Raw genomic sequence first — 14,178 nt, forward strand, 5'->3', positions numbered from 1 at the left:
AACACTGGCTTCCCTGAAAGGAATTCCCTGCTGCTGGAGATTGCTTGTTCCATCCATGCGGTCCTGCTTCAGAAAAGCACCATGTTGCTAGAAACATTCTCCGGGCATAAAGGAAGATCTCAGCTCATGATGTCTGTTGTCAGGCTGCCAAGATTGTATCAGGGGTATGGGTCTCTTTGGAAGTATTCCAGAGCACTTGCAATTTGGGATTTTCTTTCTTGCCTTTTTTACTCTCTGTTTTCTCTCTTCAGGGGATGGAGAAGATGATGAGACAGAAGAGAATGCAGGAGACACCACCCAGGTGAAGCCAGTACTTTCTAAGGCTGAAAGGAGCCACATTATTGTGTGGCAGGTATCATACATCCCTGAGTGAGAATTTCTCCTTTCCCACCAATGTAAGTGTCCCTCCTCCTGCCTGAATGCCAAGATGTACATACAGAACGCGTGCATTATCCTACTGCTGGAAACCGACCCCAGACAACTGCAACAGCTCCTGCCTCGGACTGTGACCCCCTTCTCACCTCGCTTTCATCTTGAGCCCTTGCACTTTCTGCGTGGTTGGGTTATTGTTCTGCTCTGGAGCTGGCATGTACAAGGAGAGAAATGACAGTGCATTGATGAAGTGAGGCTGGAGCTACAACTGTGCAAAGCCTTTGCCCAGTGCACAGGAGCTGGCAGCTGATGGTGGTGGGTCAGATTCTCTGGCAAATTGTCTCACTTCCACCTGCATGAGAAGAATGTGCATCCCCTGCCAGAGCAGTGGTGGTGAATCACAACTGCTACAGCATCCTCGCAGAAATCCTTTCTAGTTCACCAGTGGACTCTTCACCTTATCTACCCTTAAGCACAGAATAATGTCCCACAGACTGAGAGCAGGCAGGTCTAAGGAGCTCTCAATAGAACAGAGTGTCAGGGCTTGGGCAGCACTTAGGCTCTTTGGCTGGAGAAGGCAGCAGTGTCATTACTGTGGGAAACGCATCCTCCAGACTTGCAGGTGGAAAGTCTTCTTTTGCTGCTGTTGTTGCAGCAGTCATGTGCTGGCTGACTGCATGTGTCTGGAGAAGATTGGGTGGTAGTCTCAGACGGGAGATGAGTGACGGTGGAGGCTACAGAGCCTTTGGAAACTGGTAGTAAAGGGGTACTAGAGCCTTGCTTTTTTAAGAGCAGAAAAGGCAGCAGTACTTTTAACACCCCTTCCAGAAATGCCAGGTAGAGAAGAACCCTTGAGTTCTTTCTCAAAGGTTCAGGAGAAAGTTATCTCTGTGTAGCATTTGTTGGCTTTTAAAGCATAAATGAGGGCAGGTGATGTTTGTCTGCTGTGAATTATGCATTAACACATTGAGGCTACCTGGACTCACAAGGCTGTGTCCCAGTCACAGGAACTGTCCGTTTTCCTTCACACTGTGGTTGTCATTGTAAAGACATTGTAGATGCGGTTGAGGTACAAAAAGGCTATATATCACCTGAGGTCACACAGAGAAAGGAACTGAGGCCAGATCTCCCAATCTCTTAGCTAACATCATGAGCATTGTATTTATTACTAAGTAGTTTGAAAAGCTGCAGACTTCTGACTCCTGGAAAGAATTGACAGCCCTTGAGAAAAAGGCATGCTGGCCCTCATTGTGTGAGCAGTGCTGGGGGATTGCAACTATATGCCCTGCTTACAAGAGAAGCAGTAAAAAATGGGGCCGGGGAGAGTGGTTCTGAAATCCTGGTACAGAACATGGCCACTCCCGATGTAGAGGCAATGGTTTGTCCTCCCTTTCTGACAGTGGAAACAGTCCTGTCTTCAAAAGAACAAGTTCTGTTTCCTTTGAATGCTCCCTTCTGGATGTGCAGGACTAGATTGAGTAGCAGTTGCTAGCAGTGGATTTGGAAGCCTCTGGTGGTCATCTTGTTTGTTCTCTGAGCTGTATAGCAGTTGAGGGCTCATGGGGATGTCCGTGTGCCAGTGTGGTGGTATGGGAACAGCAGGGGGAAGCCTCCATCTCCTCGAAGGCTCCTGGCTGTGTCCTGTGCTTGTTGCCAGAGACCAGGCTGCCCCCAAGGCTGGTGGTCTAAAGCTACTCATGTGCTGCAGGAATAGTATTCCCAGGGGAAGCTCTGACATGTGGCATCTGTCTCAATGCAGCAGCACTGAAATGATTTTTGAATCCAAAGTTCAGAAAAGGCTGAGGCTTACGTTTCCCCTCAAGGAGGCAAGAGGGACATCTCTGGAGATGCTACCAGAGTAGAGCCACAGCAATGCCCGTGACACACACCCACACCGAGGTGGAACACAGCTGGACAGTGTCCTCTGGCCGTTGGCACACTGGGCTCTGTGGCTGGCATGTGGTGAAGGGATGCTTGGAGCCACCACCGCCGTGTGGGAAGACCTCTCACCAGGGACATGTCACCAGGGCACTGCTGACAATGCCAGGCTTTGTTCACTTCCCCAAAATGCTTTCTGGTAGGAAGAGCTATTTGAATCACAACAGAGTGTACTGGTGTTAACAAGATCAACATTCAGAGCACAGATTCCACAGACATGTAACAGCTGATCAGTTAGGGCCAGGTAAAGTTTAGGATTTGGGCATACTGAAGAGGAGAGGATTAAAAAAAGCCCTAGTAGGGCTCAGTTTGTTGGCTCTGTCTACTCTATAGGGAAATAGAGAATTGCAGTGTTCTTACCTCTTACTTTTTGTTCTCTATCTGGTTTTAGCAGTTGAAGTGACAGTACTTGGTTTCCTGTCAGCCCTTGCACCCTGCCAACATAAAGGAAACCCATCTCAGGCCTCTGTCAACAGGTTCCTTTCCAGCTCAGTGCAGAAGCGCATGCCCAAGAGGGGCAGCTACAGCTGAGTAAAACCAGCCTCTGCTGTCAGCTTCTGGAGGCATTTGGTGGCTGCTGGGCAGCAAGGTAATAACTGACTGGCTTCAACACACTTCCCTGTCATATCTCCACTGTGATGTATGTAAAGTATCTTGTATGTTATGGAAGGATTTTAAAAAGTGTCTTAAGGCCTGTAAACTCCGCTCTTTGGTCTGAAGATGGCATTCTGTAAAGAGACTGCTGTGTCAGTATGTTCCCATGCTTTATCCCCTACGCTATGAAACTATAATCCATATCTGTTCTGTATGTAATAAATGTGTTAACATCAGCAAGTGTGGGACATCTTCCTGCAGAGGCACTGGGAGTTCTGCTCAGTGTTTAATAGCTTGAGGGCACTTAAAAGGGTGGGAATGGCAGCTCAGATATTCACCATTAAGCATTTTAGTGGCAAGGAATGAGGTGTAGATTGTTCACCCCGTCGGAGCAGAAGGTCCTGCAAGCCACAGGTGCAGCCTGTAGCTTCCAGTGTCAGAAGCAAAAGGGAAAAAAGACAACGATTCTGCTGTCCTGGGGTGTCCCCTTCAGGTGAGCTGCAAGGGTTAACACATCAGGCTCAGCTTTCAACACTCAGTTTGCCAATGTCTTCTGTCAGTACCAGGTGGTACTGACACAGGAATGGGTGATGTTCAGCATGCAGGAAGTGAGCTCCTTTTAGTCCCAGCAGCACTTAGACACATTCATATTTATTTTGTAGAACTGCATTAATTCAATATGTACAGCTATTAATTCAGTGGCTGTACATAGCAACAAGGGAGCCACCTCCTTATGCCCCACCAGGATACCTGAAGTGACCCACCTCCATGGTTCCAGGCCAGGTAAAGTACCATAGGCACTGCTCCTGAGGTAGTGGAAGCACCATTACAATGACGTTTGGAAATAGGCCCTAGGGCCCATCCTGCACTCCTGGGTCTGCAGTTGGAGCAAGGCACTGGATGAAGTGTGTGTCTCGCACCCACCCAGGTGGGTGCAGTCATCTGTGCACAGGTTTTGAGAGTGCCAGCATAGCTCCTGGTGTGTTCTAGGCAATTAATCCAGCACACAGTAGAACAGGACTGTGCAGCTTTCCAGAAGGGGACCTTCATGATGAGACAAGGCTCTCAGGTTGCCCAGGGCTCTGTGTGAAGGCACCACTGCCCTCTGCCAAATGTAAGGCCCTGAGGTCACCAGCAGGCCATGATTGTCCTGATCAGAACAATCCCATCCATGCATTGGCCCTTTTCACTCATGGTCCAGGAGCCTCATTTAAGCACTAGCTGGGGCCTTTAGTCTGTGCCTGAGCTGTGCTTGTCTCCAGCTGCTCCTAGATGGACCCCTTGGACTTGGAGGTTTGCATTAGATGATCTGCAATGGTCCCTTCCCTCCCTAGTCATTTTATGATTCTGTGCCTTACGGTATATTATCTCCATTTGCCTTTGCTCCTGGCCAGGCTCCCTGGATAGATGGTGGTCATGAGTCATTTCTTGATTTGTCTAGGGCTGTTGGTGGACCCTGTTAACAGTACTTGGCTCTGCCCTTTGTGGTCAGACAATTCTTGCATAGCCAGAACTGAACTGCGTTGAATTCCTGGCAATGCAGGACAGAGGACTAGGTTGTTCTGCTCATCCCACCTAAGTCACATCTACCTCTCCTCTCCCATCTTGCTTGTCCTCAGAAATGTGCTGGCTCAGTAGTACATTGACCATGGTAAAGACAGCAAGGCATCAGCCCAGCACCTGTCAGCGGAGGCTATGGAAGTCAGAGACACTGTCTTCCATCCAGAGCAGCTGCAGTGGGAAGTCTCACAGCCCCAGTGTTTGTGCTTCTGGCAACACTCTGGATTTTCCCTCCTCTGGCTTCTCCCATTGCTTCTGAAGTCAGTGAAGCAGCAGCCCTACAGAGCAATGAGAGATTACCTCTTACCAGCCTTTGCTCCTCGTCAAAGGACCAGCTCATGACCTCCACGCACTGAAAAAAAATACCATGTTTTCTTCAAAAATTTATTTTCATTAGTAGATACAGTCATACACAGTTCTGTGAAATAATGCAATATTCTCAATCATTTTGGTCTGATTTATGTAGGACCCAAATTATTAAAAACCCCCAATGTTCTTAAAAAACTAATTTTCAGGCTGAAAAGGAAATTGTGCTCCAAAGAATTGCAGCTAGATGACAGGAGCTATGCGTTCAGAAACTATGCAGGGAACCAAGAAGGTTCCTCTGCTGACTGAGTCCAAAGCTACGGTAAAAACAAAGCTGAATGTATCTGCATCTTCCAGACGAGGTGACTGTACAGGGCTGGGGAGAAAGTCAGGAAACCTGGACACACCTTATCGCAGTGGACAAGGGAGTCTTCTGCAAGATGCTGTACTTCTAACACACTGAGAACACATGGGAAGCTCAAGACATTGGACAAGTCTTTATACTGGTGTCCCTGTAGTTTTTTTCTTTGCACACTGACAGGGAGAGGCCATGACCTTCTCCAGGTCAATCATCGGCTCCTCTGTGATTTGCTTTCCCTCTTTCTGCCACTGCGCCAGGATCATGGCTCGGAGCAAAGGTGGGTATGGCAGGAACCGAATGATCTTCTCCTGCACCGGGGTGAATTTCTTGAAGGCCTCCTCCTCGTGTTTGGGCACCATACGCCAGTCATGGTACATGACTTTGTCAATCTCTCTCACTTCTTCTTCAGTTTTGCCTGAGAAAAGATAATGAACACAGTGAACAACACTATCCACAACAAACTCCCTCCAGGAAATGCAACAAGTTTCAGCTCTAGGATACCAAAAATCCTACAACTGGCAGTAACTAGTAAAGGAAGTTTCTCAAATGATCCGACAGTATCTTCCCTGCTATACTCTAGGATCCCACTACTGTCCTTGGAAATCCAAAGAGAAACAGGCTGAAAGGAATACAGGGAAGTTGTTCCAATTCTGTGGTTGACTCCCTCTTTAAGTTAAAATGTCACTTCATCTGTCCAGTTCAGTTTCCATGGCTAAGGGACAAGAGTTCTTTTCACTGATTACAGTTCCCTGGGAAATATTAAAAATACCCAACACCTTTAAAAACTCTGAATAAGAAATGTTTCAAAAACTCTAGTAAGTGACACTCATGTGCCTAATATAAAGCAGCTTTAGAAATGGTAACTGAATCCCTCAACTCCAAGTGTTAATTTAAAATCCCACTAACATAAGTTTACTTGACATCACTCCTATTTTACTGACAATTTTACCTGGAATACCTTCATGCATTCATTTTATGTTTTGCTTTTGAAGACTCAAACTAACCTGTCACCTCACTTAACTCCCTGAATGGCATGCTGTCCTTCCCCATAGTCAGCCTACACTGGCTATCTCACAACATTCCTTAGAAAGGCATCCTGTGGGGGCCAGATCCCAGCACTGGAAACCGAAACATGCAAAATTTTGTCATTGACAGATCTGAGAAAAACTTATTTCCCAAGTAGGAAGGCTGTGGTTTTCCTGCAGCTCCCTCACCCTCCCATATGCCTCCACTTGTTATTCTCTGGTCCCACTTACAGATGCTCTCTCCAAACCTCACATGTAGGAAAATAAGTTGGTTTTACCTCTGAAGGTCAGGTAACCCCAAGCTCTTCCATGATCCATATTCTGCAAAGAAAACAAGAACCTGTTGAACGGGGAATGGCTTTAACCTGACAGAGGGGGGACTGAGATGAGCTCTTAGGCAGAAGTTCTTCCCTGTGAGGGTGCTGAGGCGCTGGCACAGGTTGCCCAGAGAAGCTGTGGCTGCCCCATCCCTGGCAGTGTTCAAGGCCAGGCTGGACGGGGCTTGGAGCAACCTGGTCTGGTGGAAGGTGTCCCTACCCATGGCAGGGGGTTGGAACTGGATGAGCTTTAAGGTCCCTTCCAACCCAAACCAGTCCGGGATTCTGTGAAGCAGTGGGCTGTGAGGCGCCGGCGGGGTGGTATTACCTCGGCCATGTAGTCCGCCTTCACCTTGGTGATGACCCAGTAGCAGGGTTCGTCGTGCGCCCACAGCCAGGACTTGCGGGTGACGGTGCGGCCCACGCCGAGGCGCGGCAGGCGGCAGAGCAGGGCCAGCAGCCGGTTCTCGTATCGCACGTCCTCCCAGGCCAGCACCGGCAGCCGCTTCTGCGTAAGGGGCCGCCGCATGGTCTCGTAGTCTAGGGCGAAGCGCTCCGAGTCCCGAGGCCGGTTCTTCAGCGCGCGGTACTCGCGGATCTTCTTGGCCATGGCGGCGATGGGCCGGTGCAGCTTCTTGCGGGCCATGGCGCCGTCCTGCAGCACCGTCCTCTCCACCACAGACCGCCGCGACCCTCCACTTCCCGGCGAGCCCGGAAGCCGCCCGGAGCCCTTGTGCAGCGGAACCCTTGTGCAGTGGCGCAAGCGGCCGGAGGGACACTATCTCCTCCCCGCGTTCCGCCGCTCGCGGAAGTGTGTCGGCTGCTCTCAAAATAGCGGCGGGGGGCAGTAGCGCCCCCGCGTCCTACCTCCGGAGCTCTCGGCGTCGGTTCTGCAGACACAACACAGCCGTGCAGCACAGATTTAAGGAATAGAAAACTGTAGGTCTGGTTGTATTAGCCCCTGGATTTTGGCTACAGGCTGGCGTCCTGGGTTCGCCTAGGATAGAGTTAATTCTCTTCTTAGTAGCTGGTGCAGTGCTGTGTTTTGGCTTTAGCTGAGAACAATGCTGATAACACAGCAATGGTTTAGTTGTTGCTCAGTAGCATTTACCCTGGTCAATGACTTTTCAGTTTCATGCTCTGCCAGTGAGGAGGGGCACAGGAAGCCGGGAGGAAGCGGAGACAGAACACCTGACCCAAACTAGCCAAAGGGGTATGCCATACCGCAGGACGTCACGCCCAGTATATAAACTGAGGGGGTGGGGGGGGGGGCTCACCTGGAGTTGCTGCTGAGGTCAGGCTGGGTATTGGTCACCAGGTGCTGAGCAACTGTATTGTGCATCACTACTGGTTAATAGTTTGATGGTCTTTTTCCTTCACCTTTTAGCTTTATATTCTCTCCTCTTGATCTTTCCCTTATTATTAGTAGTAACAGTAGTATTACACTGTACTTTAGTAATTGGGCTGTTCTTATCTCCACCCGCAGGTTTTACATTCTTCTGATTCTCCTCCCAGGGGTGAGGAAGCAGCTGCTGGTGCTGAGCTACCGCCTGTGTTTCAACCACGACAGCTGGTAAATTTAACCTCTCAGGAGAAAAGTGGGTTTGGGTTTTCTTTTTTAAACCAATACCTTGTACTGAAGTGAATGCATCCATTCCAGTACTGCTACAGAGCCCTTTACTGAAGGCACTATAGTGAGACAAGGAGGCACAAAAGTACAAAATGTAAACAGTTCTCAGTAATGTTAAGTTTGATGGCTTTGTAATGGAAAATAACTGCGGTGCTTGGAAGTAGTTGACATAGTTTCAGGCCCTCGGTACAAAAGGTGTGAGAAAAGCAGAACAGAAGGACAGGACCTGGGATGGGGACTAGCAGATGTCCGGTATGAGAGCAGTTAAGCTAATTGATAAGTAGAAGGCCAGGATGATTGCTACGTCTGTAATGTTAATTAAGCTTGTTGGGAAAAGTAAACGACCCTTAAAGACCAGCGCATTTTTGTATGCATGCCGGAAACTTTTTGGAAAATGATGTAATATGCTCAGTGACCATGTAAGGATGACCTGTATAGCAATTTGAGGACACACGTTAGGAGGAGCTATCCCCCGTGTCTCCCGGCGCCGCAATGAAGAATACCTGCTTGTCAACTTGAAACTCTGTTGGCGAGTTTGTTCCTGGGGTTTTCTCCGAATCAAGAGACTTTTTTGTCAGCTTCCAAGATGGATGTGTGAAGAAGTGGAGAGAAGGGGGTCCAGGCTACACAACATAAAAAAATGCCTTTTTTAAAGGCTGTTAATGCTCTTAAAATAGGCCATTTTCTCTTAATATGGTGCATCTCTTGAAAAAGGACAGGCCTGTTGTAACAACGAGGACATACCTGAATAAACTGATAAACACTGATTTAGAGTAACAAGATACCTGACCTCAATCCACTCAAATTTGAGAAAAGGCAGAGCAATTAAGCCACTTATTACAGGGTACAGTTAGTACAGAGTGAGCATGTTGTATCCAGCACACCTGTTAAGCTCATACCCTTTAAGGCACTTAAGGTTTCTGTGGGGGCCCAGAGCAGAGAGGACACAAGAATGCTTGAGGAGTTGTGAAACTGGTTGAGTCAAATGTGCAGAAAGGTAACACCTGACACAGATTCACCAGGAAAAGCTGGTGTAACCCTACAACAGCCAGCGAGAGACAGCATCTCCCGGCTGCTACGGCAGGCAAGCAGGTGCATACTACATTCTAAACCTGACCACTTCCTCGTCTGGCCTAACGGGGGTCCGTGGGAGATACACGTGCAGGTCACAAACGCTCCTTCGTGCCCAGCCAGCCCGCAGAGGCTGCACCTGGACAGCGAAGTGCCCTGGATAGTAGCAGAGTCCTCGGTCTACTTTTCCTCATGGCAAAATCCCGTATTAAAGTACACCACTGCGGGCTGCCGCAGACACTCTGGGAGCAGCGCCCTGTGCCACAGCAGGAGAACCGGCACCGCCACCGCAGTATCGTAACCGCTTGCTCCGACGTGTTCAGCACAAAATCCTGCTGCCTGACGGCTCCTCCTGAGACGCTGGCGGCAGCGGGACAGCCTGGGGCCAAGGTTGGACACACACGCCTGTGTCACACCTCCAGCGGCAGCCTGACGCCATTACAATACTGCCCGTCCAATCGGCGTCGCAGCCACTGTCACGTGTCCGGGGAGAGGTCAGTGACAGCCCTCCCTCCCACGTGACGGGGGCTGCCCAATCTGCGCTGCCGCTGTTCCCCTCCGCTCCCTGCGGCGGTGTCGTGTTGTCCCGGCAGGCTTCGCGCGGCGCGGCTGGGGCTCTGTCGGTAAGATGGCGGCCGTGAGCCTGAGGCTCGGAGACTTAGTGTGGTGAGTGGCGCGGCGGGTGGCGGAGCAGACACTTCCTGTGAATGAGGCTGAGGTGCTACCTGTGGCAGACGATGCGCGGGCGGGGGCTGTGCCCTGCCCGGGGGAGCGCGGCGGGATCCTGAATGCCATGACGAGCGCTGTCACCCCGCAGCTGGGGGGGATTCCCGACTCCTGGCTGCGGGTAGGGAGGGGTTCGGCAGCGCAGCGGGTGGGGAGGGTTGCCGCCCGGGCGGCTGGTAATGCTACTGCTGTCCCTCAGGGGCTGTGTGAGGTGGGGCGGGGGGGGGGGCGGCGATCCGCGGCAGTGTGCTGAAGCGGGCCGGGAGCAGGAAGGCTCGGTTCTTGGCCGGGCCCGCATTGGAGTCTAACGGGAGGCGGCGCATAAAAGAACCTGTGTAAGGTGGAGGGAGTGAGGGGAGTCGCGTCGGGGGCCGATCGTTGCGGGGCTCGGTTGGAAATACGGTGTTCTCCCAAAGGAGGTGAGAAGGGACATAAAGTTAGTAGGTGTTTAGGGAGAGTAGCGATACAATTTCTTGGCAGTGCTTTAAGGAACCAACACGGCAAATCGGGAAAACAGTGGTTTTTTTTTTCACGTTAGGATGTCCCTGTTGTAGCTCACAGAAGCCACTTTGTCACTCCAGTTCTGCCCTCTAATTGTTGGAGACCTGTGATTTTTTTTACCTGTATTTCCTGATCAGAAGGCAAATGCATCAAGCCCTGCAAGCACTCATTCTTTAAGAGCATAGGCTCTACTGTACTTCATCGGCCACGGTGTCCTGCTAGGGTTTGCAAGAAATAGCTAATTCTCAACACGCAAGTGCATGCATTTATATTTATATCCCAGATAAAAAGAAGCGCGTGCGCCATGGTGTGACAACTGCAGTTTCTCATCCGAAAAACTGACAATGCTGTGAAGTTGTCTAATTTATATAGCAAAGTAAGTACAGATTGGTTCCTTTTAGCAAATAATTTATTTTTTTTTTTTTGAAGGCAGATTTGGGAAGTACACTGCTCACAGTATTGGAACGCAGATTATCCTACTTTAGTTTTGTACATGACAACCTAGACAGGTGCAATCCCTAGAGCCGTCACAGAAGAGCTCTGTACAAAGACAGTAGCATAGGAAAGGCTTTGATGAATGTCGTGTTCAGTACAAGAATGGAGGTACCAAATATGAGACACGGTCACTGTTCCAGCTCTTGACAGCCTTCCTGCCTGAACATGGCTGTGGAATAGTCTGTGCAGCATTGCCATCTCGCAGCAGCTTGCTGAGAGTTACTGGTTTGGGAGTGGTGGTCTCCACAGGTTCTTTACCAGTCTCTTGCAAGACAATGACTGATAAGGTTTTGTGAAAGCATTGCCACCATGCTGAGGGCTAAGACTAATGTCTCCTCTGTGAATAAGTACTTTTGTGTAGTTTTCATAATAGATTCATTTGCAAGTGTAGGAAATAACTTTTCTGCCTTTTTAAATGGCTCTATTGTATCTTTAGCATGTCTTACTATGGTGGTGAGCACCTGAAGAAAGTGGTATGGAACTGTTCAGGGAATCCTGCCAGTAATTCTTTCCTGTGAGAGCTTTTAAGTATCTCAGTTCTCTGAGCTGGAAATCAGTGGCTGCTCTGCTCACTGGACTGTTATGTCTGATGACTATAAGTTACCAACCTGAACTTTGGTTTGATTGCTTGCATCAATATGTTTTTCAGTTCCTTGTGAGGGAATATCCAGTATTATGGGAGTAATAAGCATTGTAACACTGTGTTTTCCAGCAGTAGCGGTGCTGCTGCTGATCTGTTAATGTAAATTCTGATAAGACTAGTGAGATCGTGGTGAGAGGCGTAGTTTAGGTGCAGGTATCTTAACAGTGTAATGCTAGTATGTCAGCTGGGTGTTCTGTCTGTCACGATAGATTTAGAATGTAAGTAATACAAAATACAAAAAAATGTAGCATAATCCAAAAAGGTAAACATGGGATAGCTGGTTTGTTTGTTTGTTGGTTGGTTGGTTTTTCTTTTCCTCTGGTTCTAGTGCCTAATACTTTCGTTTTTCTCTAGGGGGAAGCTGGGCCGGTATCCTCCATGGCCAGGAAAGGTGAGATTTGGCGGCTGTTTGGTTTTTATTGTTTTTTTTTTGTGTGTGTGTGTGTGTGTGTAGGGTTTTGTTTTGTTTTTTTTTTTTTTGTAGTTGTTTTTTTGTTGTTTGTTTGTTTTCCCCATTATTATTGTATTACTTTCTTAGGTTTTTGTGGTGTTTTTTTGTTGGTTGGTTATGCTTTTTCCTTCTACACTGAGAGAGTTTTGCCTGAAAGCATTTCAGTTGAAGATTAATACTGGATCTTGTTTGTTTGTTTTGTTATGTTTTATTTTATTTTGTTTTTTTGTTTTGGTTGGGTTTGGTTTTGTTTGTTTGTTTGTTTGTTTTTAATACAAATTAAACTGTGAACCAGTTTAGGGCTTTATTTGATATAGTTCAGCCTGTCACTGACAGCTGTTAGTTCAGACAGAATCAAAAGTAACAGCAGTTCTTCCAGCTCTGAAACTGATTGTGTTTCCCAGATTTACTTATTTAATTCCTATTGGTTTCTGCAAGGTAAGTTTCTTTCCTCCCATAGTAAGTTGGTTGGTTAAATGCACTGTGTTAAGTAATAGAAATAGTCTGTCTTCTCAAGATATTTTTTAGAGCCACGTTTTTTGAGTAATCCTGGGGTAGGAAGTAGTTTAACTTTCTCTTCTGGTTTGGTTGGTTGGTTTGGATTTTTTTTCCTGATGAAAGGCCAAAAAGATTTAAAAAATTGTATATGCCATTTTTATTATTTCTACTTCTCTGTAGGAACTTTGTATTTATTTTTGGTGTATGTATGAGGATTAAGCATGCTGAGAGAACAGCATGTGGTAGGATAAAGTGTTGTTGATGTGTCTGACATTAACGTTTGGTTATTGGATCAAGTGGACTCCATGCTCCTCTAGAGCTTTTCTGGTGTCAGCTGTGTAACTGAATGACAGCTTTTTTCTAATATTTTAAACTTTATTAGCAATCTGTTGTGGGTGTGAAGACAGAGGTTTAGATGGAAATATTATTAATGCCAATTTTAAAAAGATTGATAACTTATCTATTGGAGATAAGGAGAAGAAAACCTCACTAATAGTGTAGTGGTGCATCCATGGAGTTTGGGTACTTTTTCATTCTGCTGCACCCTACCCATGTCTAAGGAAACACATGGCTTACATATTTACTTGAAAGACTTGTACAGATTCAGGATTCTCTTCCTAATCAGGTAGAAAAAGCAAACAAACCTACAGTAGCTGTAACACATGACGTAAAATCATAGAGTAAATTTTCATTTCAAACGTGCTTTTTAACTTTCACTTCTCATCACCTTCAGATTGTAAATCCACCTAAAGATCTGAAGAAACCTCGTGGGAAAAAGTGCTTCTTTGTGAAGTTTTTTGGAACAGAAGATCAGTATGTACCTGCTTGTTTTCATCTGGGCAAAATACTGTGCTATATAATAAGGATCTTTCACAGAAGAAATGTTTACTAACACAGTACAGTGGAACTTTGCAAAGGATTGTCTTTTATTTGCACTTAAAAATAAACTATCATTGCATGCTATAGCTGCTCATGTGGGGGTATGAAGACTGGAAAGACATCTCATAACTAAATCATGTTATGATTTCAGTTGCTGCTGTGAAGAAAAGCTCTTGATAACTTGCCGTTTTTAGGCAGTAGGTGTGACATGACAGGGTTAGATTTTAGCCTGTGTGTATGAGAAAGGTACAGCTAATGAGTGCATTTATTTTTCTGCTAGAGGAATAAACCAGCACTATATTTGATGTTTGTAAAAGAATATACTGTCATACCTGGTGACTGAAAAGATTCTTGCTGTGCTTTGAGAAGACTTTACAGTACAGGGAAGCAAAAACTATTGTAGGCTATCTTTTTCAAGGCAGAATTTATTGATTTGAAACACATCTACAAAATTATACTTGTCTACACTTAGATAGTTACAAACTGGAAAACAAACAAAAAAAAACCCTTCAAAACTGCCCAACCCCACCAAGAACTTCGGGATTTCAACAAACTGAAAATTATTATTCCCCCCCCCCCCCCCCCTTTATTTTCTGTTATTTTGTATTGAGTTATGCAGTAAGGGAGAAAATTGCAATTACCTGTGGAAGACTAGAAAACCCTTAACTTTTTTAAAAAAGGTAACTGAAACCATTTAATGGATGTTTGTTAAGGAAATGATTGAAAATAATAAATTCTTTTTGCTCCGTATTTAAAAATAAATTTCCACTAAGAACTGAGGTCTAAATTTGATGGAGTAGAGTGAATGCTG

The 14,178-nt window shown here is 46.9% G+C and overlaps 3 protein-coding genes across 51 annotated transcripts in view; 2 read left to right on the top strand and 1 right to left on the bottom strand.

Moving 5' to 3' along the window:
• Window positions 1–2,584, top strand: part of MAPK8IP3 (mitogen-activated protein kinase 8 interacting protein 3) — a 78,585-nt gene extending 76,001 nt beyond the window's left edge. For all 32 annotated transcript variants that reach the window (XM_062626703.1, XM_062626719.1, XM_062626690.1 and 29 more), the window contains one exon: window positions 252–2,584. In XM_062626703.1, the coding sequence (XP_062482687.1) occupies window positions 252–373 (122 nt within the window). In that variant the 3' untranslated portion in view covers window positions 374–2,584. The remainder of the gene's footprint in view (window positions 1–251) is intronic.
• Window positions 2,585–4,834: 2,250 nt separating this feature from the next.
• On the bottom strand, window positions 4,835–7,583 carry MRPS34 (mitochondrial ribosomal protein S34). Its single transcript, XM_062626750.1, has 3 exons — window positions 6,802–7,583; window positions 6,435–6,477; window positions 4,835–5,546 (listed from the first exon to the last, which is right to left on the bottom strand). Exons 1-3 carry the CDS (start codon window positions 7,117–7,119, stop codon window positions 5,269–5,271), a joined length of 639 nt encoding a protein of 212 aa, XP_062482734.1. The 5' UTR covers window positions 7,120–7,583; the 3' UTR covers window positions 4,835–5,268.
• A 2,107-nt stretch (window positions 7,584–9,690) lies between these two features.
• GLYR1 (glyoxylate reductase 1 homolog) overlaps window positions 9,691–14,178 on the top strand; it is a 63,864-nt gene continuing 59,376 nt past the window's right edge. For 7 of the 18 annotated variants that reach the window (XM_062626731.1, XM_062626730.1, XM_062626733.1 and 4 more), the window contains exons 1-3: window positions 9,693–9,840; window positions 11,894–11,930; window positions 13,222–13,301. In XM_062626731.1, the coding sequence (XP_062482715.1) occupies window positions 9,803–9,840; window positions 11,894–11,930; window positions 13,222–13,301 (155 nt within the window). In that variant the 5' untranslated portion in view covers window positions 9,693–9,802. Of the gene's footprint in view, window positions 9,841–10,218; window positions 10,236–10,684; window positions 10,778–11,893; window positions 11,931–13,221; window positions 13,302–14,178 lie in introns of those variants that run through there. The other 11 variants (XM_062626732.1, XM_062626741.1, XM_062626738.1 and 8 more) reach the window with 5 other exon arrangements.

The sequence above is a fragment of the Pezoporus occidentalis genome, unplaced genomic scaffold (assembly GCF_034315485.1).
Source record: "Pezoporus occidentalis ecotype Australia unplaced genomic scaffold, CSIRO_AGI_Poc_V1 ctg297, whole genome shotgun sequence".
In the NCBI taxonomy this organism is placed as follows: Eukaryota; Metazoa; Chordata; class Aves; order Psittaciformes; family Psittacidae; genus Pezoporus; species Pezoporus occidentalis.

What these genes read in the sequence shown, in the direction of transcription:
- MRPS34 (XM_062626750.1), bottom strand. Translation starts at nt 7,119, where the DNA reads ATGGCCCGCAAGAAGCTGCACCGGCCCATCGCCGCCATGGCCAAGAAG. An exon ending in AGGCGGACTACATGGCCGAG is followed by an intron (nt 6,478 to 6,801) that starts GTAATACCACCC and finishes TTTTCTTTGCAG; the next exon opens with AATATGGATCATGGAAGAGC. An exon ending in GGGTTACCTGACCTTCAGAG is followed by an intron (nt 5,547 to 6,434) that starts GTAAAACCAACT and finishes ATCTTTTCTCAG; the next exon opens with GCAAAACTGAAGAAGAAGTG.